Source organism: Elephantulus edwardii, unplaced genomic scaffold (genome assembly GCF_000299155.1).
Source record: "Elephantulus edwardii isolate Elephantulus edwardi_28Jun2011 unplaced genomic scaffold, EleEdw1.0 scaffold00010, whole genome shotgun sequence".
NCBI classification, from domain to species: Eukaryota; Metazoa; Chordata; class Mammalia; order Macroscelidea; family Macroscelididae; genus Elephantulus; species Elephantulus edwardii.
The window spans coordinates 1,291,427-1,319,216 of NW_006399760.1; the positions used below are offsets into that span (position 1 = coordinate 1,291,427).

The 27,790-nt window shown below is 36.4% G+C and overlaps 1 protein-coding gene across 2 annotated transcripts; it reads right to left on the reverse strand.

The window, feature by feature from the left end:
• Positions 1–397: 397 nt before the first annotated feature.
• CCNT2 (cyclin T2) lies at positions 398–27,674 on the reverse strand. 2 transcript variants are annotated; one of them, XM_006880744.1, is made up of 10 exons: positions 27,499–27,674; positions 26,636–26,717; positions 18,717–18,845; positions 16,390–16,450; positions 14,069–14,131; positions 10,779–10,824; positions 8,952–9,115; positions 5,301–5,371; positions 3,657–4,812; positions 1,050–3,555 (listed from the first exon to the last, which is right to left on the reverse strand). In XM_006880744.1, the coding sequence occupies exons 1-10, from the start codon at positions 27,654–27,656 to the stop codon at positions 3,488–3,490; spliced, it is 1,998 nt and encodes a 665-aa protein (XP_006880806.1). In that variant the 5' UTR covers positions 27,657–27,674; the 3' UTR covers positions 1,050–3,487. The 2 variants fall into 2 exon arrangements, with proteins under 2 accessions (XP_006880805.1, XP_006880806.1); XM_006880743.1 differs by having other exon boundaries at positions 398–4,812.
• Between the last annotated feature and the right edge of the window lie 116 nt (positions 27,675–27,790).

Sequence of the window (27,790 nt, forward strand, 5' to 3'; positions counted from 1 at the left end):
TCATGGTGACCTGGGGCTTGTAAATCTTACTTTTTTCTCAAAGCAGCTTGTGGATTAGAACCACTAACCTGTCAGTTAGCAGTCCAACATGTAATCTACTACGTCACCAGGGTTGTTCTCATGTTTTTTTTTTATGAAAGAGGTTCTAGTAACCTACATAATTTCCAGTCTGCTGGAAAAATAATGTAGAACAGTCTCTCTCATATGAAACTGTATGGTCACGGTGGAAATGAATCTGTAAATAATACTGAATATATGAAATTCAACTGGAATGATTTTGCATGCAGAGGAAGATTAACATGAGTGCTTTTAAAGTCAAACCAAAGGATAATCACATCTTTTCAAGATTTAACCACTTTAGCCACGACCACCAGGTTAAACAAAGATTAAGGAGCTAGAAATTGTGCAAGCTTTCCCCCTGTGGGACACCACCAGTTTTGCTAAAAGCAAGCCTCTAACATTGTTTCTGTGAACAAACCCCCTTTTTACTTGGTTTGAAAAAACTGCCCATTTTAAAGTAGCTCAGGCAAAATTTAAGGGCACAGATCAAAGTTGGAGAATCAGGTAAAAACCAGCAGTAAAGCCTTCCAAGTTTCTGCAAAAAAGGCAACAAACCTATGATCTAGGGCAAACACAGCTTAAGAATGAATCACTCTCTTATAGGATGTTTCAAGATAATGCTTTTTAATATTTCAAGTATTTTTTAAAATCTCATCAAAATGTATCACCTTAACAGTACTTTGCACATGTGGAATTTCATACCTAAATTTGATGATACTATTTTGGTTTAATTTATGGCTACTTAGAAGAAGACTCAGTAATAATGTCCATCCACTGGAGTCTTGTCTTTGGTTGAGCCTACCGGGATCAGGCTGAGAAACTATTTTATGCAAATGAGATGCTTAAAGCAAATTCATGGCAATATAAGAGTTTTCATGTAATGAAAATGAACGTTCAAAGGATTTCCATATTTAATCCCATTTTACTTCTAAAGGCTTAATACCCTGTTTTGAGGTTAATGAGTTTGACTAGGTCACACAATCCTGTAAAAATTACATTGGCTGCCCTTTAATAAATAAAGTCATTGTATAGAATTACATTTACAGAGTGAAAAGTGAATACATAGCATTTCAGATTCAATTTCGCAAGTACTAATATTAAGTACTGACCCATAACAATATACACTAGCTACTTTTTTTAACTGTCCATCATTAGCACCAATAATAATGATTCAACAAAATTACCTTTATTCCCACATCTCAAAACAATTCTGAAAACTCATAGTGAAGTTAGAGTCACAGACCTTAAATATTCATTGTTTTCTATGTCATACTGAAAATAAGTTCACTACTTTTCTGGATAGCTTTACAAAATCTTATTAAAATTCCTCATATTATCATCATCCCCAATAATACAGTAGAACCACCCTATGTCATTTCACATGATAGCTCCATAGAGGTTTCACATCTAAATTACCAAGGACAAACCCCTTCCCTCCCTCATCTTGGATTTAGCTTAATTCTAAACTAGTCCTTGGATTATGTACCACTGCGAAAGTGTAACTTTCTCAAAATTACCATGTGTATGGATACAATACTATGCCATACTAAGCAACAAAGTTACAGGTAATGACAAAGATCACTAAAGTTATGCAAGACAAGAACAAATGTTAGGACATGCTAGCTAGGCAAAATTCCTAGAAATAGGCTCCTATTCTCCTAAATGGAAATAACATTGATGAAAGAATAAACAGTTATCTTAAAAAAAAAATACTGGTAAATTAATTAACTGCTAAATAAAAGTAAAACATGGGGTTATACTCTATTATTTACAACTGCAACATACAATTAAAATGACAATTGTGCACGTATCAGTGGCTTTGTAACAAAAATAATTCATATACACAAGAAGAAAAATTAATAAGACAGTTTTCAGTTCAACTGATGTCAAATTCAACCCAGCTCAAAAGACACATCACCAGCTCAAAGATCTACCACAGAATAAATTCAAGCTTATCTAATAAACCAGAGCCATGTTGTTGGCATTTAACAGAAACTTTTAACAAGTTAAAGTCTGTTCAGAAGTCAGATGACTGTGCAAACTATTTACCTCAACAAGAACATATTGAGGCGTACAAACGTAAAACCTCCCAGTGGTTAACCCGGAGGCTGAGAGCATCCTAACCACCACCATTAAGTTATAAATACAGGTACAATGCACAGTCAGTTATCTTTTGTTTTTATTTGTCAGAATATAAAAGATTTGAGAGAGCAATAAGTTTAATTTCATTTTATAAGGAAGACTGCATTCACCTGAAAAAGAAATATGGAATCACACAAACACACATCCAAGGAGAATGTTTAAGAATATGGTGTTATTCTGAATGCTGAAGGAAAAGCAATCCCTGCTTACTTTTAAAACATGTAGTGTTAAAAGTTACTCTTTTAAGAAAAACTCACTGTGTAAGTTTTTGTGAATTTAGTTTCTAAATCATTATAATCCATATTACAATTATTAACAGCTCTGTCTTTATAGCACTGCAACAAGCCAACAAACATTTAAATGCACTTCACATCAAGAGTATGTAAACTTTATTCCCTCCTCTTCAAGCCTTCAGAAAACTTGGGGCTATTTCAGCAGCCAATCTGGTCATAACCTCCAAAGGCAAAAGTTCAGTGCCTCCCAGTGTAAATGACCATCTGTGGCACCACATACCCATCTGGTGGTGAACTGTCCCCAGTCAGTGGCTTTCAGTAAGGCCTAGAGTTTAAGGTCAACATGAAAAAGTGCCACCTTTGTTTTAGGTAAGTGATGGATTTCAACACAAGACAAAATAAAGTTATTCTGTATATTGTTATACTTACAAGCAGCTCCAATCCTGAGTATTTATGGTAATATCTAAACATACAAAAATGTATGTACATTTTTCTCCACTTTCTTGTAAACAGTTGTCAGTATACTGTTTTATCCCTTTATCATCGACACATGCAGATCATACATACGAGAATAAATACACAAAAGAAAACAATTTACACTCATTCAAAAGCCAAGCAACAACAACAACAAAAATAGCCACAGGATTCAAATTATAAATAACAAATGCTTGAGGCATCTTACATTCCTAGAAGCAGCCAGCCATTCATCCTAATGTTCTTAGCTGCAATTGTAGAAATACTGAGTTTTGCACCTTCCATGCTTGTACAGTATTTATAACACTATCATATGTGGAGATAACTTGTTTATTATCATCTCTTCTTTTTAGAATGAAGAATAAAGCAGCACTTACAAATATTGAAGCAGTGTTCCCACTGCTATATCAGGAGGAAGTTTTCCATTCTAACAATTTTTAAATTAAAAAAGTAAAGGAAAATTGACCTAAACAAAGGGTTACATGTTCATTCCTTGGGCACTTAACAGTGAGTCCAGCATGTCGAATGTGTCTTTGTAGTCCATATGCTGGCTGTGTGCACTGTACTCATGACTGGCGTCAGGACCGTTGGTCTCCACTGGCTTCTTGTCCAGTTTCACGAGGGTGCTGAGATGTCCGTAGCCCACCTGGTATGTGACAGGGGGAGGAGGGGGTAAGGGATGGTTAAAAACAGAGTTGTGAGAGGATACATACTGCTTAACAGAGGAGGAAGAACTAGATGAACTACCTGAACTTTTGGCACTTTTGCTCATTTTGGAGTGGTGGTTGTGGGATGCGTCATTGGCATGCAGCCTCTTCCTTGAGGAGCTGGAACTAGAGGAAATGCCATCAGTGCTCAGGCCAAGCGGACTCCTCAGCACAGTGGACGGGATTCCCTCAGTACCGTGCCTACTGCCAGCAGTACTGCTGCCCCCGTGAGTGTGAGCATACTTGTGAGTGCTGGGGGGGTGGCGGCTGGCCGGGTGCTCCTTGTGCTTCTCTTTAAGGTCTCTCGTAATAAGAGGGCTTGAATGCTTACTCTTCCCACTGCCTTCGTCAGAGGAGCTGTGTCTTTCTGAGGAAACTTTTATCTTCATTTTCAGATCTTCCTTACTGGCGTTTTTGTCAGTGGGCGGTATTGGAATCCGTAATTTTAGTGGTCCACTTTTTTCCTTTTTATCAGTACTGTATTTTTCAGGTTTCTCAGGGGTTGCGATTGGAATTTTCATCTTAATAGGAGAAGTCACTGCACCGCTGCTTGCTGCTGGCGGCTGCCCGTGCTTGTGCGGCTGCTCTCCTGCGGATGCTGCATGGTGATCACGCACATCCAGATCAAGAGTTTCTAGCTTACGTTTTTCTCTGTATTTATCTAATGACATTTTCTGAGGAATTATTCCAGGAGTAGCAGAAACTGGTCCATGGTGTTTACTGCTCCCTGCTTTATGAGTATACTCTTGTTTAAGAGAAGAGTGATCAGAAAGTTTTTCAGATCTATGATGCAATCCTGAATGCACTGAGAGCGAAGGTCTTTGTTGGAAGGTGATGTTGTACTGGCTTCCAGACGACATCTCTTGTTTCTGTGAATGTATCTGTTCTGTCCTTACAGATTCTTGATCTTGTGGCCAGCCCTGGTGTGATGATAAACTATACGAGGTACTTGGCATTCCTGTTGCTAGCACTGACAAATGATCAGATGTATGGCTGTCTCGAACAGAAATACCTCCTGAACTTAGAGGTACTGGTGCAGGGAATGCTGATGTAGATGGTTTCTGAAAGTTTGGGTTTGTAGCAGGGCCACCTGGGACATTATCTACTAAAATGGAATTCTTGACCAATGATGAGCCAGGAAGAGGTGTCTCTGACACTTGCCCGTCGACTTTTGGCTTCTTAGCTGCCTGACTAGCCTATGTGAATAAAACACAAAAGAAACAATAACAGCACGGGTATTTAATAGAAATTGCTTATAAAAACTACGAAATTTATGAAAACAAAAGAAACCTCAAAACAAATGAACTCCCTACAAACCCAAAAAACCTGGAGTTCAAGGTTTTATGTTACCAATAAAAAACTAATTGTCTTATTAGAGGTGTAATAGAAGGCTATTAAAAAGAAAGAACTATTTTGGGGACTAGATTCAGGCTAATCCTATTTCAGAATTAGAGAAAGTCATTTAACTTATCTATGCCTTAGTTTGCACATTTGAAAAATGAAGATTCCATCATACTGTGAAAAAAAAACCAGAAAATGAAGCACATGAAATAAGCCTAACAAATCTAATATTACATTGAAAAAATTGTTTAAATCTCATGAGATTGTAACACACTATAATTATTTAAGATTACGGAGAAATAAGAATGTATTAAACTATAAAATTTCAAAACTGGTCTCTCACCCTCCAGTTTCGAATCTTCTTCAATCTACTAGGCGTTTTCTCCAGTATTTGCAGAAACTCATGTGTTAGCTCTAAAAACAAAATTTAAATAGAAAATTTAGAAGGCTTCTTTAAGATTAGTATTTCTTGCAAACTGTGCCACTTGTTAGGTGCCATCAAGTCAAGTGCAATTCAGTGTCCCTCTGATCAGATCTGAACCCTGCCCATATCCAGTATCATCCTCATCATCACTGACACATTTGAGCCCACTGCTGCAATTTCTATGACAATCTACCTCGTTGAGGGCTATCCTCTCTTTCACTAACCTTCCCCATTTCCAACTGGGATACCCTTTTCCAAAGAATTATCCCTCCTAACAACATGCCCCAAGCATGTGAAATGAAGTTTACCACCCTTACTCTAAGAAGCACTTAGCTGTACTTTCTCCAAGGTCTCCTCCAAATAGGAAATCTCCATCAATGGAGTCTTTAAAATTAGAGGAGGAGGGAGAGAAAAATTAACTTCAAATTCAATGCCAGAGTCTGATTCCAATTCCCACCAACAATTCCCACCAACAATTATCTTGAATGAAAAGGCAGTAAGGAGAAAAGTTAACACAACATAGTGAAGACAGGACTGTATACTAAGAGGTACACAAAAATAAAGGCAACACTGGTAAATATGATTATACATATTAACCATGCAATAACAGTAATTATGAGCAGGAACTGACAAAGAATGCATAGGTAGATATATCAGTGGATGAAGTATGGGATGGTGCATGGGGAGTATACCCACATGCATGACATGGGTGTGGAAGATGACAGCTTTACACTTGTACTTGAATGTACTGAGAATATATTCATATATACACTAACATACGACAGTGGAACATATGAGGGAAATATTGGACAACTTCTTAGAACAAAACATACTAAATCAGTCACCGAGCTTGAGGACTTCAGACATCTTAAGGGATATCAAGATTAACTGGTATAAAAAGTCTACAAAGACAACATTCTACATGCTACTGGGGGGTCTCTAAAGTTTTTACATAGTCATATGAGATACAACTATTGGTTTCTTCTTATCCTGAGTAAAGAAAACCAATGATTCAAACAAACAATCTGTCAGGAGGAATAATGAACCACACAAACCATCACCTCCAGTAGACTGCGACCTGAAGAACTAGATGGTATCCAGTGACCAGGATCTCTAAAGGTCCTGCACAGAGCAGAACAGTGTGTAGTAAATGGAAAAGTCTTAAAAAACATTAGCTTAACTGATCTGAGACAGAGACTGGTGCAGGCCCCAAGATTACAGCCCTGAGACAACCTTCACACTTGGAACTGACCCTCAATCTTGGGACTCACCTTACAGCCAAACAATATATGGACTTATAAAGTGAACAAAAATACCTGTGAGGAATGTGCTCCTCAGAACATCCAGGTATACAAGACCAAACGGTGGTATCTGCCCAGAAACAAGGCCCGAAGGCAGGAAGGAGGAAAAAAGCAAACAGGGACACAAAAAGTGCTTTCATACTGAACAGTTTGCAACTAATAGAAAAATATTATCAACTAGAAATGAATATACTCTGTTAAGTTTTACCTAAACCACAATAAAATAGTAAAAATATATTAGGCAAAAAAGTCTGAAGAGGGAAAGGGTATGTGTATCATCTCAGTGTCTTTTCCAAGAGGTTCACTAATTAACTAACTAATTAATGAGAAAACAGTAACTTTATAGTGGAGAAATTAATCAGCCACAGAAATATGAATAAAATATGTAGCTAATGTAATACTTTAACAATGTTAACCTCTTTTGATCCAGTTTGGTTAAAGAAAACCTAGCAGATAAACAATACTTCTGGGTCCAACACTAATATGTTAACCATTTTAGTAGTTTGGTTGTCAAAGAATAAATGAATGTAAAGTGGTTGGTCTAAACTCTGGTACATAGTAGACATCTCTTAAGTTTTACTTTGTTAAAATTTGCAGAACAACAACAACAAAAATGTGTCAAATAATCAGTGTTAACCTAAGTAATTAGCTACTTATTAATAAAAGTCCAAGTTTAATGCTTAAGAGACTCCTCTGTGCAAAGCTCATACTCAGAAAAATTCAAAACAGAAAAAATATATGAGGTTTGCTATTAATTAAAATAGCAAGAGAAAGAACAAAGCTCAACTAGCCCAAATTTCCCAAGCCAGTGTTACTTTGGAACACAGTCATTTACTGAATTATTTCAGCAAAAACTAGTTAGACACCATACTAATAACTGGATACATCTTACTATTTTAAATTACACTGCATGTGTGCTCCTAAGGCTGTTCCCCGGCAAGTTAAAATGATCAATGTGCTCAATTTCCAAGATACACTCTCCAAATGAATAATAAACTCGGCCACCTGTTTTTGTAAACCCCACAACCATTCATTTACAAATTGCTCTCGAGTTACAATAGCAGAGCTGGCAGCTGCTGTGGACCAGTTGCAGCAGACTTCCAGTTCACACAATCCCCAAATAGTTACTACCTCCCCCATTCACAGAAAAGGTTTGCTGACACTTAACTAAAAACAAACAGCTAGGATTTTAATGGAATACCACGTTCTAAAGCTACAGAAGACTTTCTGTATAACATATGTTCAAAGAACCAACAGATGTAAAAACATTTTCCTATTAACTTCATTTTTAAAGGAAGTTAGGAAAAGCACTTCCCCACTCCCACTTCTACTACCAAAAGCTGAAGCCTTGACATACTAAACATTTAGGTCAGTAAGCTTCTTTCCCAAGTCCACAGTATCTGATTAGACTGTCATAATGCTCCAAAAAATATTCCAGCTCTGCCCAGTGTTTTACTTCTCAACTAGAGAAATAATTTGTCATGAGGAAATACCAAAATTTCATGCTCATATTTTACATAACTTGTATCCCCTTACAACAGTATAGGCTTTGCTGTCAGAAGCATTACAAAGCAAAGAACGAAGCAAGACAAACTGTTGGAAGAGTTGGTTCTTACTACACAGAACCTGGCTGGGGATCCAGTTTTTGAGGCTGTAAAGCTCTCTAGGAAGAAACTAAACATCTCTCTCTCTGTTGGAGAAGCTGGTGCATTAAAACGCTTAAACTTTCAGTTAGCTGCCTACCATCTGTGATATGAAATAAGGAGTGTACCTTGAAAATACCTTGGGCACATTGTTTCACATTATACAAAGTAAGTTAACACCCACCTTTAAGTACACACATTTAAAACTCAACATGAGTACATTTTAAGGGAGGGACAATGGCATTATCAGCTTAAAAGCATTAGGAATCATACTTCTATAGAAAATCTTCAGAGGGCTCTGGATACTCAGTAACATATTATCAATTTTTTCCCCCTTTAGGCTAAGGAATTATCTTTAACCTACTGAGCCCTTTGTCTAATTACAGTTACATTTTAAAGGGTCTTTGGAAATACAAATTGAAATATTAGAAGATGAAATGATATCTGGGATTGGTATTAAATTATGAAAGGAGATAAACTGACAGGATGGGAGGACAGGGATTACTAATTTTCAAATCTATATATAAGTAGAGAACATTGTTCCCTAATAAAAACTCTGTGTGTGTGTGTGTGTGTGTGTGTATTCTGGGAGACTGTGTTTCTCTAAGAGCCTTGACTATACTTACCATCTAGTAATTCTAGAGTAACGGTAGGATCTACATATTCCCACCAATGTTTTCCATCAGTTGACACAGGAATCTCCCAATTGGACCATTTGCAAGCCAAATGAATGCATACACATGCTATCACTGTTGGTTTGTACTGAAGACAGAAGGTTGTAAGATGCAGACTGTGGTACAGCAGGTTTGTAAATGAAGAGTCATAGGAATTCATATATGCAAAACAAAGAAAAACATTTACTAGTAAGACTATGGCAAAAACAAAATGATAAAGGTTTTTTTCTTTAAGTCTAGAGTATAAAGCATTACTGTATTAAATTAAAAACTAACATTGTAGTTGTAAAAATTCTATTCAGAAAAGCCTATATAAGATTATGAGGTTTCCCCACCCTCACCTCTCCAGGGTATCATTGTATGTTATATTTTTACTATACGTAACATTTTATCAATACCAATATTCAAACTCAATAAAAAATGTTTTGGAAAATTTGTGGTTGGATAAAAATTCAAAGTATTTTCACTCCCTTAAAAAAAGAAAGATAATATATTTACAATAAAAATGATTTAGTTATGTATAATAAGCACAACATTCTACTTTTAAGAAGTATTATTGTTTCTGTTATAATTTTATAGCAAAATGCAAAGAAAAAAGTCAGAAAACTATTTGTAAATTTGATAAAGGTAATGCTATCCTCACACTGTAATCAAGGATAATACTATTTAATGTAGACTGAGCAGCATTTGTATATCCTAAACGAATTCTCAAGTATGTAAAAGAGAATTTAACACTTAACTATGTAAATTTCACTTTCTCTTCAGTAACCACAGAGAAAACTTACCTTCTAAGTACAGTTTCCAGGCTCAATGTTGCAAAAGTACTACCCTTCTCTCACTATTTGTCAATATAACATATCACAGACAGCATCTTTTAATCAAAGTTTTAAAGTAATTCTTTTTTGTGGGTTTTTGTTTTGTTTTGTTTGTTTGTTTTGTTTTTTAAGAATTAGAATCAGGAGGAATAGAATTTAAATCCTAACAACATATAGCTAAGAAAATGGCTGCGATTAAAAAAAAATTTTAGTGAAACTTCTTAATGTCACAAGAAGTTAGGGCTATACAAAGCTAGTCTTATTCTTGCTTCTCAAAGACTTATTTACAAAACAAACTTAAATCACTAATATAATCAATCTAAAACAGAATTATACTACTATTTTCTAGTTCAGTTTCAAAATTGAAAAATGTGTAATTCTCAACTATAAATACATAACATTTTTGCTTTAAATATACTGAAAAGGAAATCTGGTTTTTAAAGTAAAATTGTACTCAGGCTGACTACTTCTAGTTTACCACTAGTGGGTACTTAACCGGAAAAAAATCCCCCCAAATTATGCAAATTTTATTTATATTATATATAAGCTTTAATGATTATTTTAAGGTTAGGATTGGAGCAAGGTGAAATTTTTAAAAACTGTCATTTAACTATAATTGTAAACTAGAAATAGCATTATACTTACCAAATGGCTCGAATTTCTATGTTAAGTTTAGCTCTTTGTAATCTTTAGCTGCTATTCAGGCTACCAATTTTAGACTTATGCACTCACAAATCGAGAATATGTCATCAGAAAGCACCACTACACTTCACATTGTGCATTTAACCCCTCTGTGCCAAAAGTCCCTTGTACAATACACCGCAAAGCAAACAGGAAGGTACCACCACAGTAGATGGTCCAGTCTCCTGTTGCAACAAGGGTAAGAGACACATTGAGGGGGCCCTGCATTAAAGGAAGCTATAGTGTGCTACAACAGTGCAACAAAGAGGGTCAGGATAACAACCTGTTGGTAGCCATGAAATAGGATGTCTGTGCCAAATCCTTGCTTGCTGTAAGAAAAGAGAAAAAAAAAACGGAAACAATACTATCAGCTTTAACACGTTTCCATTAAAAAGTTCTCAACACAACAAAAACTTAAAGATTTGTACACAAAAAAAAAAATTTTACTTACTACTTACAAACATCACAAGAGCGCCATCATTTTCTATACTACTGATAATCTTCAACAACATTCACTCAAATGTTTCTTGCTATCCCCCAAAGATCTGAGAAACAAGCCGATTTGCTTTTAGCTAGCCAGTTACAAGGGCTAAACTTGTTACTAAGTTAAGCACCTAGTCAGCTAAAAGGTGCAATAAAGCATTCTCCTGGATTCAAAACAAAAAAAAAAAAAAAGAAGAAGAAGAAGAAGAAAAGATTTTGAAGTCTAATACAAAATACAAAGAGTTGCCTGCCAGACTTAATCCTGTCATCATATTTAAGTTGGCTTAAATAACATCAAAGAAAACAAAATAAAAGAAACCCCCCTCCCCAAACTTAAGACAAAATGCTCAGTTTTCACCATGCTACTACTAAGCATCAAAGGAGACTATGACCCTAGAAACATAAGGGTGTAGATAAATGAAGTGCCACTGTATTATGTAAAACCAGTATTTGCGGAATCCACTAAAAGACAATGTTTATGAAAAATAAAAATACTCTGAGGAAAACATGGATGCTTAGCACTGGTCCCCAAAAGAAAAGCAATTCTTAGCTACCTTTCTTCAGACTGTAAAAATGTACTCCATCCCCTTCCCCGCCTTGCTATTTCTTTTTATTCTTCCCAACCGGGACATCACTGCTTTAATTCTCCCTTTCCCAATTACCTTCATAATCACTGGTATACCTTTCCCCTCTGCTCACCTAGGATCAAGTTCAACCCCTCAACTCCACCCCTCTCTAGTAGGCTCAAATTCCTTTCCATCTCCTATTTTTTTCTGCTTGGCACCTGTAATCCCTGCTGCCTCTGTGCATCACCAATAACATGTTTTACAAAAGGGATTTGGGCTTAGCAGAGTTGCACTAGGGAAGAGTGTCAAGCATCAGATGTCTTGGAGGCAGTAACTTAAGTATGGCATTCTTTCCTGGTGGGGAGGGAAGGAGAAATCACAGAAGTCAAAGGTCCCTGTAAAACGACATTAGCTAATTCTTCAGCAAAGAAGCATTAATATCAACGTTTTCATCTCCAAGGGGGACAAATTTTATAGAAACCAAACTTATCTATTCTACTTCCCAAAAAATCTCTCACACTTTATAGAAAAGAAAGTAAAAATTCTTTTAAATCACTGTGGAAGCTTTCACCTAGAAATATACCTAAATTAAATGACTTATAATCAGGTACTGTACTAGGATTAATGTAGGGAAAATGTTCTTTGGTTAGCTGGAGGTTGTAACAGAGCAAAGAAAAAGCCCCCAAACATAAAAGAACACCTTCAAGTACAGTGAGATGTAAAATACTGCTACCAGAAATGTTAGTCAGACAACGGAGTTAAGCATGTATGTAATTTATACATTTACAGTGACCAAAACATCAGATAGAAATAGTTTTGCTTTGGCTGCTGAAATGACCTCATGCTTCTAGACTCTTTAGAAAATGTAGGAGAACATTTACAGTAGAAATTAAATGTTTATGAAGGATTTCAAGGAAGATGCCTCAAACTTTACGAGCAAGAATACTCAGTTGAAAACATAAATTTCCTATTAAGTTCAAAATATATACAGTTTGACCTAAACCTGTATCTTCCACCAATAGGAGGCTCAATTTAAAGCTAATTATATAGCTCTGTTATCCTAACAAAGTTTAACCTTAGCTCCCTCCTCCAAAATTATACTGTAAAACTAGGAATAAAAAATGTGCTACAAAATAAAATAATATAACCCCAAGGAATGCTGATGTTATTGTGTGCCATCAAGTCAGATCCAACTCATAGCTGACTTCCCCAGTGGGTTTTCAGAAACTGCAAATCACATGGGAAACTGCTGATCTTTCTCCCATAGAGCTTCTGATGGATTCAAACTACATGCCTTTGGGTCAGCAGTGCAGCTCCTTACCACTAGGCCAATCTACCTCCCTAATTGTAAGTAACTGTCATTAAGGGATAGTTAATTATTTTAGTGTACAAATGATAGCATATGGTTGGACAGGATAAAAAAAAAATATGTTCAGTTCTTAAAAATACTGGTTTTGCTGTGGATTGGAAGCATTTATTAATATAATGGAATCCTATCTATGCATAAAATTAACTCAATTTAAAATAAAATGTAGTATTTAGATAAAGACTAGAAACTTGCTCTCTCACAAAAAACTACCCCAAAATTAAAACACTTTCAAACATCATACCCACTTAGTCTAGGATAAATCTAAAGAAATCTGATGGTAAAGGAATGAAACCATCAAATTTCATTTCCAAAAAGAGGGTAACAGGAAAAAAAGCACACAACAAGTCTGCAGGGGTCACTGTTAGTATGCAACATTTCAAGTGGGAAACTGGAGCAAGAAGCAGTGTAACAACATTCCGCAATTAAGTGAAAAATATTTCTAAAGATGTAGTAACAGAAGATTCATTAATAAGAGCAGGAAAATGTCACTCTACATGCTTTATAAGCAGCAAAATAAAAGAATGCAAAAAACTTCTACTCTTGTTGACAAGTTTTAGCAGGCACATAAACTATATATATCACATTATAAATCTTCTCACTACATGAAAAAAGGAAACTAGTTTTAGTAATGCTGAAGAACTTAAATAAATTTTGTGCAAATGAATATAGGCAAAACATCTCCCCAAAATGACATTATCTAACAAACACAATTTTTAAATGGAAACAATATGATTTGGTCTCAAACTCTAGAAACAGTTGGTATTCCTCAAGAAGTCAATGAAAATTAAACCCAAACTGGAAGTTATTTTCTGAACCAAAGTATTTACTGGGTTACATCTTAAACATTAACTGATAGGGACCTCCATACTCTACAGACCAATGAGGAAGAAATCAAAGATTTTAAAATCCTTAACTTTTTTCAACAAATTAAAAATAAAATAAGTAAAAAGATAATTTATCAGGCAGAACCACAAGAAACTACAGGAAAAGGCAGATACAGAACACACACACACACCCCCTTTAAAACTATTTTCTCTCCGTTTTAATAAAGCTTAAAAAAAGTTATAAGCATAGAACAGCATATGAATCAATTATAATTGATAAAAAAAAAACACAACAAGAATACTAATCTTAAAAGTTTCAAAGGTCACTTACCTCTTACTAACTGGGTGCACTTCACCACATCTGTGTGTGGGTGTTCAATGGTTATCTCAAAACCTGAAATGAAAAGTACTATTTTTTTCCCAATTACTCTACGGAGCTCTGGTGGCCTAGTGGTAAGGAGTTACACTACCAACCCTAAGGCACACAGTTTCAAATCTACCAACTACTCTGTGGTAGAAATATGGTCAATCTCCTTGCATTCAATGTACAGCCTCTGAAAACCTGCTGGATATTTAGCTATGAGCCAGTTTAAACTTGATGGTATACTGTCATCACAACATAATTCTTATACATATCTCAACTTTTTTAGAGATATGAAAGGAACACTTTCTATAAAAATAATCTTTGGCCGACAGGTGTAGAAATGGCCCTTTGAAAGTGACATTGTCCTCTCATCTTCTTACAATGATGAATAGAAAAAGGCTGGCAAGGTTGTCATCAAGTGTAACTGACTCAACAGCAGCTATCTACCTATGTACAATCATCCTATTTTGAAGCTATGACCAGTTAGTTTGTAACTACATTTCACTAATAATTAAAATTACTAATGACCAAAAAACATTTAGGTATCAGGATTCACTAAATTACTGCTGTTAATACAAAGAGCAAATACAGAAAAGCTTTCAGTGTCCAATCAATCCTTGAGTATATTTCTTTATTTTAAAAATGGAGACCAAATCTAGTCTTCATTTCTGTACATGAATAAAATCCAACAAGTATCTCTATTTATAATTTTATTGTGACATCTGTTTTTACCCAACTCAATGTGCAAAATAATAATTTATAACTGTTGTTAAGTGCCATCTAGTCAGAACTGACTCCCAGAACCTTCCAGCAGGTTTGTAGAGGTTGTAACTGGCACAGGAGATGGTCCATCTTTCTCCTGCAGAGAAGCTGGTGGATTTGCAACACCTGCTATGGGGTCAGCAGTGGGACTCTTTACCCATTAGGCCACCGAAGCCCTCTAATTTGTAATTAATCATTTTAATGTCACTATTTAAATATTTATAACTTTCCTATTATGTACTCATGTAACTTATGCTCACTTCAAAAAATATCCCTTATATTATAAATTCTTCAAATTACCATTGAAATAAAAAAATGTGTCACTAAAATTTTTAAGTTGTGCTGATGATCATAATTCATGTTAAAATTTGAATATGAAATAACAATGCTTAACTAGCATTATGATGACTACTGTGACATATTTACTATATGGAAAATGGTTTTTTGCACATTATCTTTCATTTGCAAATTCATCATGCAAAATATTATTCTATCTCACATACACAGAAATGGAGGCACAAGAGTCAAAGAACTTGTGCTCATAATTTACAAAACAAGTCAGATACTTGTAGATTCAAATTCAGATGTCCAAAGTCCACTACAACTTGCTTATTTTCTCCAAGAAGGAAGAAATTCACAGTTAAATGAATGAAATCAAACCTAAACATGTTAACTATTCTACTGTTGCGTACTACAGATTTGGAACTGACTCATAGCTGACCCTCTGGCAGGTTTTCAGAGGCAGTTAAGTTGCCGCATACTTTTAAATTGGCGACTGTATTTAGAAACACTTTTTTTTTTGTTATAATTGGCAACTGTGCTTAGAAACACACTTGTTTTCGCTATAGCCATCATTTGCAACAACATGTTAAATGCTTCGGGAGGAGACTGCCCATCCTTCTCCCATGGACCAGCTGATGGCCTCAAACCACCACTGCAGTGCAGCTTCTTGCCACTATCCACTACACTACTTAATTATATGACTAATAACAACTCATAACTTTCCTAGGTGTCAATTTCTTCACAAATTAAAAGATCAGATTCAATCATCTTTAAAGATCATTTAAGTTGCCTAAGCCTTTAATATGAAGATAAAACTTTCAGAAAAATATGGTTAACATTTAAATAATTATCGTCATACTGAAGACTAACTACAAATTCTTGAAGAACAAGCATTACCATACATTTGAATACATTACAATCATAAATAACAGCCCTAAAAAATTTTACTCTTTAGTGCAAGTAACAGCTAGGCAGTGTATGGGCTGAATTTAAAGGAAAAAAAAAGGCAATTATACAACCATATGAAGATCAATCAAATCACATGAAAAATTGTATTTACCGTCTAATTCTATTATGCCAAACTGAACTTAAATTTTAGAAAAAATATTTGATAACCAAACCAAGTAACACAATTCTAACTCAAAAATTTATTTTAAAGTAGCTTTCTTTAGTAAGTAGTTACTGAAACATTATTTTTATTTATCTGGACTCCTACATCACAGAACAATAAAAAAAGTACATACCAAGGGTTTGAAGCATTATGGTTTCAAGTATAACCAGTTCTTGAGTCTGTTGAAGGTAAGCCTGTCATGCAAAAATAGTAATAATACTTATGATAAACACAGCACTATCAGATGACTATGGAACTGTTGCATTTTATGAGAACTACAAGTTTACTATGAAAGTCTGAAATATAGGGGGAATTTTTATAGTAGTGTGGAAACAGGGGTTTGGGAGGGAAGGACAGCAATACAAATGGACGGTGACAGAAAAAAAACCTATTTTCTGTGGCAAGTCCAAACCGATTCCTCACCTCCCTTCAAACAGGTTTTTAGGCTGTAAACAGCATGGGAGGAGACTGCCCCTATTTCTCCTTGGAGTGGCAGACTCAAACTGCTTACCTTTCGAGTTGGCAGCAGACTCTATCAAAGTTCCCTTTTTAAATAAAGAAACAAACACCAAGGATACTATGATAAGGGTAGGGTAATTTTTGTGAAAGGAAAAAGCTACACTGTCTAGAAAAAAACTGGGGATAATAATTTCATAGTTGAGGGGAATAAATATGTATTAAGGTCAGTGCACAGCAAGGTAGCAAAATCCATCAAACTCAAACCTGTCTTTAAGGAAAGAAGTTATACTCTGAATCTAGGACATGCCAATGTAGCAGCTACTTAAAAATCACAGTAAGCCAGTGACCTAATTTTAGAATTTATCTCCCCCCCCCCCATTTTAGAGAAGATAAAATAAAAAGCAATTCTCAAGAGCAGTAAAACCAAAATACTACTATCAGTATGACAGAAGGAATTTGGGTGGTCAAGTGGCAACTGCCCACTTAAAAGCAGGTGACATTAATTCACCAATGAAAACAGAGAATCTTTTAGGAAGAAGATAACCACATTTTCTCCCAGGGGATGGTGGGCTGAAACTACCAACATTTCAATTAGTAGTCAAGCACTTTAACCATTGCTCCACCAGAGCAATGATATAAAAATGCAGCAAAATAATGTGTAATACACTCACAAGTACATAAATACCAAAAGCTCTTTCCCCTTAACGTCAATCTTAAATTAGCCTCTGATGACAATTAAAGAAAAGGTATAAAAACCTTAACTTTATTGTTCTTACTTCTTAGATCATATGATAAAATTATTTCTTTACAAATACCATTTACATAAAGACATAATATTGCTAAGTCAGAGACTGAAAGCATATTTCTTTTCATGGATGATCCACTTTGAAAACGTTAACATTTAACATCTCATTATTTGAACAATATACTGAAGTGTTTGTTCACAAGAATTACGTCTGTATTTGTAAAGTTAACAGAAACTATAAGAACCATCCTTGAATAATCTTGAATTTCCATATTTATTAAAAAAGTTTCATTAGTATTCCACTAGGATAAACATGTCATTAATAAAATCAACTATACTTCCATCAAAGCTTAAATTACTCTGGACTTTAAACTTGTTCCAAATGAAATGTATAGTTTGGTAGACTTAATCCTAAATAACTCAGTTATAATAATTACGCTGAAGTATTTTAGTCTTCATTTTAAGAAAATGGTGGAAAATTATTAAATGGTGATTTCCAGTATGGCCTATTATGTTCAGTTATTCTAATAACAAACAAGTAGTTTGGACACAAATGTTGTCCTTTAGGGAAATTAATAATAAAATGCACTCATTGGTGCATAGTAAAATGTATCTCCACCATAGATGTTGTCATTGTATACTCTCAAGTCAGGAATGGCTCACAGCTGGTCCTCCAGTGGGTTTTCATACGCAGTAAATTTCCTGTTGACTGTCCATCCTTCTCTCAAGGAGCAGTTGGTGATGTCAAACTGTCTTTGGGTCGGCAGCACAATTCCTTACCAAGAGGCCACCAGAAAACTCCCTACAGATCAGTGCGTGTACACATGTGTACACACACACACACACACACACACACACACACGAACATTCTTTTAAAAAGACTAATTCATTACTAGTCTGGAGGCAAATCTGATTTTCTACTCATCATCTGCCGGCAATTTGATCTGAGGTAGTCATTTTATCCTCCAGTCTCATGTACAGTTTACCATCTATATGACATGTTTGCTGTAAGGATCAAGATCAATAAGGAAACAGGAAACACCTGGAAATATTGTTGAGTCAAAGCCTTACGTGCTTTAGGATGGTACTCAAATTCATGAATAATATATAAAATAAGTTTCTGTCAGATTAATTTCTGGTATATTTCTAAAGTTGCGATGAAATTAAGCAGCATTTGGACAGAATACGAATTGGTTTCTATCAGGCTTACATTATGAAGAAACTTTAAGAAAAACTAAGAACATAATTTTACATACATCACATTTAGTATCCAGAAGTGGCTCTAGGGGATGAAGACAAGCATGTGCTACTTTGATAACATGTTCAAGTTTTCGAGCCTGTTCTTCCACTTTTGCAGCCAAAAATAATGCAGTGGGTGATATTATCTGCAGAAAAGATAAAATTTGGTAATTAAAGCAAATGTTTGAAAAACCCTACTTTCTAAGTGGAGGGATGCATGCAACAAAAGGACCGTGAGAGTAATGGTAAGAACGGCAATCTGGACAAGAGTTTAAATAAAGCTATTCATGAAATACTTTTCATTTTGGTTAAGTGAAAGTTTACATTTTAATTTGCTCATTGAGGAGGAAAAAGAATTCAAGCAAGTGTACTGATCTTCCTAAAGCATTTTTTAAAGGGCATGCTCTGACACTGGTGAAAGGGTGGGTCCCAGAACCAATTCCTTATGGAAACTAAGTGACATATATATAGTCAACAAAGAGATAAAAATCCCAATGTACAATAACTTAGTTTTCATAGATTTAGAGTAAATCACTCACATTCTTTTAAACTAAATTTGTTATTACCCAGGCAATAGCAATATTACTTACTATTCCTGATAAATAAGTTAAACGGCCATCTCTAGAATAAGGATAGGCTGAAACTAGAGAGTAAAAGTTAACTGGGAGCAGATAATCATTTCCAACCCCAGTTATTTTCCCCACATACTTAAAACTCCCTACAACTATAATCTACTTTCTCTGGTCAATTCCTTTTCTACTTAAAGGCTTAACTCCTTTAAATAGATTATCATTCCCCAAGGTTAAGTTCCTGAGTCTGTGTGAAACATACTTCCTTATTAACTAGGAACCTATGCATACCTCTACAAAGAAGAACGTGGCATCAGGTTCAGAGGAAGACTTATCAACAATCTGCATTATGTAGATGACACAACCTTGCTTGCTGAAAGTTAAGTGGACTTAAAATGATCACTGCAAAAGATCAAAGACTACTGCTTCCAAAATGAATTACATCTCAAAATCAAGAAGAAAAAAAAAATCCACACCCACCGGACTGATAGGCAACATGACAGAGAAAATACTGACAATTATCAATTATTTCCTTCACCTTATTTGAATCCACACTCAACACTCTTGGTACCAGCAGTTTAGAAATCAAGAGATGGGAAAATTTGCTTGTAAAGGATCTCTCTAAAGTACTGAAAAGCAATGATATCCATTTAAAGACTAAGGTGCACGAGACCTAAGCTTCGTTCTTTTCAATTACTTGCCACACATCTGTAAGCTGGACAATGACTAAGGATGACAGAAACAATGCTTTTGAGTTTGTGGCACTGGAGAAGAGTACTGATTATCCCATTCACTGCCCAAAAGAACAAACAAGTCTTGGAGAAAGTGCAGCAAGGGTACTCCACAGAGATAAGGACGGTGAAACTTTGTCTCACATACTCATGCTGTTATCAGAGACCAGTCCTTGGAAAAAGACATCATTCTTAGAAAGGTCAGTGAATGAGAAGATAAACTTCATCAAGAGGGACTGACAAAGTGCTGTAACAATAGGCTCAAGTATTTCAGAGATGATGAAGATGGCACAGAACATGGCACAGTTCAGACTCATTATTCACAGGGTTGTTATGCATTGCAGTCAACTTGACATACTCTATTCCAACTCTTGGTTTATTAATGTTATCTCTCCTTCCAGTATAAAAGTGCCTTGAGCACAGAACTATTCTTTTGTGTTTTCATTATTTAGTGTAGGAGTTGTCTCTTACAATATTAAACGGTGAGAACACAAAAGAGGGGGCCAGTCCTTGGGAAAAAGACATCATGCTGGGAAAGGTCAATGAAAAAAGCAGGATGAGCCTCAATGTGATGGACTGACATAGTGACTTCAACAGTGGCTTGAGTATGGAAGAAATCGTGAAGATGGTACAACAGTTCGATCTGCTGCTCACAGGCTTGTTATAGTAATAGCTGTCCCTCAATGTTTGTTGAATGAATAAGATATGGGTAATCTATACATAGGAAGCTTTGCTGGCTACTTGTTAGGTGCATTGTTGAGTCAATGACAACTCACAGTGAGACTATAACCAAGAGATCTGATGCTATCCTCATCATCTCTTACACACTCCTGCCTCCATCTCATTGAAGATTTTCTTCTCTTTCACTGATTCTCCACCTTTCCAAGTATGATGTCCTTTGCCAAGGACTGACCCCTTCTAACAACTTAAAGTATGTGAGATGAAGTTTTACTATTCTTGCCTACAAAGGCATTCCGGCTGTGCCTTTTCGAAGCCAAAATAAAATAAAAGAACAGCCAAAAGTAAAAGAGATAAGAATATTTTAAAGAGAAGTGCACGAAGACAAAGCAATGTCTTATAAAGCAATGTGCAAGGAGAATAAAACAGGAAAAACTCATTCAGCATTTCTCAAGCTGAAAGAACTAAAAAACAAATTTAAGTTGTTGTAGTACTGAAGCAAAGCATGCAATCGGCAAAATCCGAAATGATCCAGAAGCATTTAAAAAAAAAAAAAAAAAAAGATGGAATACAGTCAGTCGCTGAACCAAAAACTCCTGGCAGACAGAACCATTTCAGGAAGTACTGCATGATCAAGAACCAATGACAGACAATAAGGAAAGAAGCACAAGTTGCACTGGAGGTAAAAAAAAACGGTCCCAGGAATTGATAGGATACCAACTGACATGTTTCAACAGACAGATGCAGCTCTCCAGGTGTGCTCATCACGCTATGCCAGAGAATGTGGAGGACAGCTACCTGGCCAATCAACTGGAAAAAAGATCTGTATTTGTTCTCATTCTCAAAAAAGGTTATTCAACAGAATGTGGAAATTATCAATGTCATTAACATTAAAATCAAGTAAAATCTTCCGGAAGGTCATTAGAAAACTACTAGAAAATTTTTTAAAATACGTCTGTTAAAGAATTTAAGACCAACACTGACAATATAACTCAAATATTACTAGGGCTGTGTTCTAAATGTTTTCTTACACCCTTTCTAAGTTGAATGGTCTCCTCCCATAAAGATTTACAATCTCAGAAATGCAGAGTCTTTATGAGTCAAAATGAACATAGTGGTAGTGAGTCTGTTTGGTTAATCAGTCAGTGGAGTCAGGATCTCACTGAGACAGTTTGTGTGGTATGTTTACATAGAAATTTGTCTTATTTTAAGAATGTAAAAATCCCCTTGTGCTAGAGTAATAAACTGTGATTATTATTTAAAAGTTCCTTTTTAAATTCTTCCCTTTAGTTACTTTACAAACCAACTGCCAGAAATTCAGGCAGAATTTCTTTAATAGGTGTATTTTTTTTAAATATTTTTGCTCACATTCTGTCAATGCAACTTCTTGGCAGGTTTTGTTGCAATCCAAGCTCAGCAGATTCAAACAGTAGAATTATATTACACATAACCTGGTTTATGGCTGCATCACTTGCATCTCCTCCTTTTTTCTCCCAAAGGAGCTCTGGTGGCATGGTATTTTATGTGTTGTGTTAACAAAAAGGTCTGTGGTTCAAATCCACCAACTGTTCCATGGAGAACAGTCTTTTTACATGAAGATTTATAGTCTATGAAACCCAACAGAGGATTGCTGAGTTGGAATCAATGTGACAGCAATGGATTTGGTTTAGTGATTTGATCCAATTCTCTTCCTTTTCCAGTTTTCTCATCTTGCCCATTCCCACAGAAGAATCCAGACCAAAAGGGTAAAAATGTAGAAGATAATTTAAATATCCTCACAAAATAATTTTCAAGAGGTTATTTCAAGATAACCTTGAAATGCTAAACAAAATATATCACCTTAAGTCTTTTTAAAATGACAAACAATATTTTAGCTGATGGCCTAGTGGGTAAGGAGTTGTGTTGCCAACCCAAAGGCAAGTGGTTCAAATCTACTAGTGATCTCACTGGAGCAAGATAGGCACATGCAATTTTAAGTCTCTGGAGGGAGGGTCAGCTATGAGTGGGTTCAGACTCAAGGGTAACAATGTTTCAGTTTGTTATTTACTGAGTTTAAAGGTAAAATGAAAGGCTTTCTGAAGACATCATTTGCATGGAACTGGGCTACAATACTCAAAGCAGCACTCACAGTTCTAACCCACCAGCAGTTTGGAGGGAGAATGATGTGGGTGGGACTGCTGACCTTTGGGTTAAGGACAGAGCACTACTGTACCACCAGAGGTTCTAAAAAGCACAGTGTGAGTGAAAATTGGATGGAGTGTTGCTGTAAACCTCACAGGAGATGTTCCATCTTTCTCCCATAAAACTGCTGGTGGATCTGTGCCACCAGGGAGGTGTCACCTTTGGGTTGGCAATACAAACCCCTATACGCTAGGTTACCAATTTCCTCTTATCTAGATAAAGTCCTCCTCTTAGCCATTTATAAGTTTGCACAGGAAAAGACAGGAACGCAAAAGAACATCTTCAAATTTTTAAATAAGATCTACTTATTTAAGACAATGGGAGAAGTTAAAAAGATTTTTGAGAAAGTGAAAAAGTGGTCATAAAATTTAACAAAAATCCTACTTTGTTTATATGTGGCTAAACAATGTACATATGTACAAAATGAAGCTCAGATACAACATACAAAGAGGTCTTCTTTTAAGTCATAAACCCAAAATCAGCTGCTGTTCGTTGAAGTCTTTAGGTCACATTAACTCAAGGAATCCTTAAAATTCACTGTAAACGCCTGTGGCATAAACAGAATAATACACTTTAATCTTGCATATTATAAGCAGTTTTGATTGATAAAGGTTCAATAAAGAGACAACAAGCTAGCAAGTAAAAATGGTCATGTGGCTTGTTGGGACCACAATGATAGACTACAATCAACAAAAAATACTTTGGAAACCATGTGTGCTTTACAACTGGTTCTTGACTCAGAACAGGTTTGAGAAACACATCATAAACTTGACTAACCAAACTAATTAGAGCTCTTTTGAGAAGCTGGATCAATATCTACTCTAAGGTTGACACAGGGGAGCGTGGTATTCCTTAGTGTTATGGGTATTGTTGGCCTCCAGGCTTTTTACTCCTTATTAGAGGCTCTCAAGAGAGAAAAGTGGATTGCTATTTACAGCCTCGGAAACCCACAAAAGCTCAGCTATGAATCAGTTCAGATTGGACACCAGTGAGAATCAGCCTCAGAAATCAACAGAGGGTTGTCTGTAGTCAGAACTGACTGGAGGGTAATGAGCTGCTTTATCGGTCAGACTGACTGTGGACCCAATGTTAGCAAGGTAATTCTTACTAGGAATCCCAATCACATAAAACTTCACTGTATCCAGTGAGTAAAAGGCTGGAGCTGCTAGTTGTCTATAAGTTGGTTCTAACTCACAACCATATGTATATTGTTACTAAGTCACAGCAAAGCCATGTAACACTGCCAAACTGTCCCAAAGGGTTTTCTAGATTGTATTCTTTAAAAAAGAGTAAAATGCCAGGTCTTTCTCCCCTGGAGCCACTACACTGGTTTAAACTGCCAAACTCTGGGTCAAAAGCGCAAAAGTTGTTCACTGTACCATCAGGGCTTCTTTGCATTTTATAGGTAAAAAGAGTAAAATTTTGCCTGAACTTATGTAAACAAAGATTTTTGACAGATTTGTGTCTATTAAGGCTACTGTGATTTAACCCTCAAAAAGAAACCAAGGAAAGAAGTCAATGGTAAGAGACAGTTTCTGGATCACTCACGCACATGCGGACACTGAATTTATTCCTGAAAAACCATAGCACTTTGTAAAGAGGAAGCGTTCTTTTATTTATTAACACAAGAATATAAAAGTAAACCACTGCATGTCAAGAGATTAAATATAAGTAATGTGTATTTCTCCTATTAAAACTAGTTATAATTTGTTTTGTTATTTCATAGGCTTAATTTTACCAAATTATGTTCAATGTATTTGCTGGGTAAGACTCATGCATTTTATTTACCAGAACATGCCACTACAGCTCTATTATGGAAAAAAATCTGCCTGACAACGTTGGAAGTATGAATTTAAAAGTGACTCACATTCTGTTTGTGACTACTTCCTTCACCCTAAAAGAACTAAGGGGGGGTGGGAGAGTGAGGCTGTGCAAATGACCCAAGTGTACCAGTATGAGTAAAAACACCTGATATTATAAAAGCAAAGAAAATCTTCAGACATGAAGAGTACAATGTTATTTTTCAAGCTAGAAAGAAGCATCAGCTTTCCATTATCTTAAGTCAGTTAAATATATGATGTTCTTTCATATACACATAAAAAAGGAAGTAGAAGAAAAAAGATAGTTTGGCTTTTAATGAAATGATTGTTATTTACATAAAATAGTGAAAGTTGGAATGTAAGTGACCTAGGATTTAGCCAACTTAAAAGTGAAAGCTGTAAATGTTGGGTTTAAGCAAGAAATTTGTTTTCAAGCACATAAACGAGGCCACAGAAACAGTTTATGAGAGGACGATTAAAAGGAGAAATAAAAAGATGAGTGAGATCATTTACTGCAAGTAGAAAAGTAAGCTTGTTTCAGCAAATAGGACACACAAAGAATTTCCACAAATATTTAGACTTGCAATTTCTACCAGCATTTTTCAAGAGTTACTTAAGGAAAGTCACATTTATATTAAAAACTATTGCCTCTGGAGACAGTTTAAATAAAAGTTAATTCCTTCAATCAAGACATTACTGCTGAAAGACTTCTTCTGTCTTCTATAACACTATGCAGTGACCTAAATGCTATGTGGAAGAAATAACCAGGAACTGGGAATAGTAGGAACCACATACAATTAAGAAACAGAAGGAGGACAGAAAATATATGCCAAGTCAAACTAATAATAAAAGACTAAACAAGAACCAGTCTAAACCAAACTGTGCTTGGAAAAAAGTACCTAATATTTGAGTGCAAATTTTAATTCAAAATGAATTGTATAAACAAAACTGGAGTCATGTTTGAAGATCTGAAGTTCAAATTGCCAAAAATTTAAAACAATAAATAATTTACTATAACTCAAAGCATTTGACGTTTAAAAAAATTACTGCATTAGCAAAAAAAGTTACCTGTTAAACATTTCTGTCAAAGAATCATCACTACAAAAGCCACAATTAAACCCAATTTGAAATCAGTCCAACACAATTATATAAAAATGACAAGTGAATTGACTTATTCAAATTGCACTTTGTATATTGCTATTCGAAACTATCCAAATATTAAGTTTGTTGTTGCTATTGATTGCTGTCGAGTCAAGGTCAACTCACAGCGACTCTATGAACAAAAGACCTAATCTAGCCTTCCCATAGCTATCGTTTTTTTCTCCAAGTTCATAGTTTCCAGAGACCTGTGGTTTAGGAAGTGGATGCCACTCCTGCTTCCCAACCTGTTTAACAACTGGGAGCTCCACCAAACACTGTCCACAATGGGAAACCATTATGGTATTTGATATCCCCAAGGTTCAGCATCATAACAAACCCAGGTTACCTCAAACAGCACAAGTGGAAAAATGTTCCTCCAGATATAACAGCACTAGTCTCGTTTAGCAGTGGTTAAGTGTTGTCCAGTCGAAATGACTCTGAGTAAGCTTTGCACAAGACTTTAACTCCGCTCTATAATTAACATCATTTCTGTACATTTATAAGAGTTTGTAGGGTTTGTAGAGCATTTAAATGAAGAACACTGATGTAGAAAAACATTTTAGACATGTTTCGTATTAATCTTCTGACACAAGAGATCTGGCTGAGGCCCACAAAGCCTGGTAATTTACTTATCGCAAATTCAACAAATAAACAAAACACTCCCACATTTGCAATTTGAAGTAAACCATTTCTCACATGATTTAGCATTACTGTTAATTCTGAAGACAAACGCCAATAGCAGAATACACGGTAATTTTCTAAGTATCACTTCACCTTTAAACTTGGTGGCAGTAAAATACGACAAAACAGTACTTACATTTCCACTAAATTTGGTAAAAGAATGGTGCATGTAAAACCTGTGCATATAAACAATCGCAGTGTTTATCGTCAGTTGAGAGCTGGAACATTTCATTTAGGAAATACTTCAGAAAAATACGACCTCGTTTCACAATCAGTTGGAAACACCTGATCTACTGCTCCCCTCCCTAATGCCTCCTGTTCTCTCAACACTACAACAAAAACTTTAAATAATTAGAATTCTGCGGTGGGAAGAGGGCAAGGAGACAGGCTTGCTCTTAAATATAATAATATTTTCCGATTATTTCATCATGTTTTATAGCTAGGAAGAAAGTCCAGGAATTTTTTTCAGCAGGTGTGACTGTCTACACTTAAATAAACGAAACGCGCGGGAGCCCATCCCTACAAAACCATGCCAAGTACATAAAGACCTCCAGGGAGCTCAAGTCCACGGGAACGGCCATCAAGCCGGCAAACAGCCGCGGGGATCAAAGAAGCCTCAACACTTCTAACCCTCCTATTTCTCAGCCGCTTCGGGGACGGAGAAAAATCGAAGCCGCCGCCCCATCTTCTATGGGAGATAATCCCACGAATTCCCCTCAGCCTGGGCGGCACTCACATCCTCCGACACCGCCGCCGCCACGCGCAGCACTAAACCGATTACACAACAGCCGGCCGGCTCGCACTCCCAGCCCCTATCGTCCCAACTCTGCCGCCGGCCCCCGGCGGCCTACCAAGCCCTGGCCTGCCTTCTCTTGTGGAACGGCCAGGGCCAAAGAAGATCAAGGCGATGGCGCCATGTTTGCGGAACACCAGGCCGAGCGACCAGAAGTAAAGGAGACAGGGCGTGAGCGGCGGAGGGCCAAGAACACGAAAGGATACACGTTGAGACACTGTCCCATTTCCTGGATGAGGTTCGCCGCCTGCTGCCGGTTCGAGAGCTCTTTATCGGCTTCCACTCCACAGCGGCGGCTCGGCGTGTTCTCTAGCTGTTCTCGTGTAAAGAACCAGCGAGAAGAAGCTGCACGGCCCGACGCCATGACACTTCCTCCTCCGCCCGCTCCCGCACCCGTCCCCCGCCCCTCCAGTCTCGCGGACTCCCCGCCAAGGCCGCGCGGCCCCGCCCCACTTGGCTCGCCGTAGACCACGCACCACCCCTTTTCACACTGGCCCC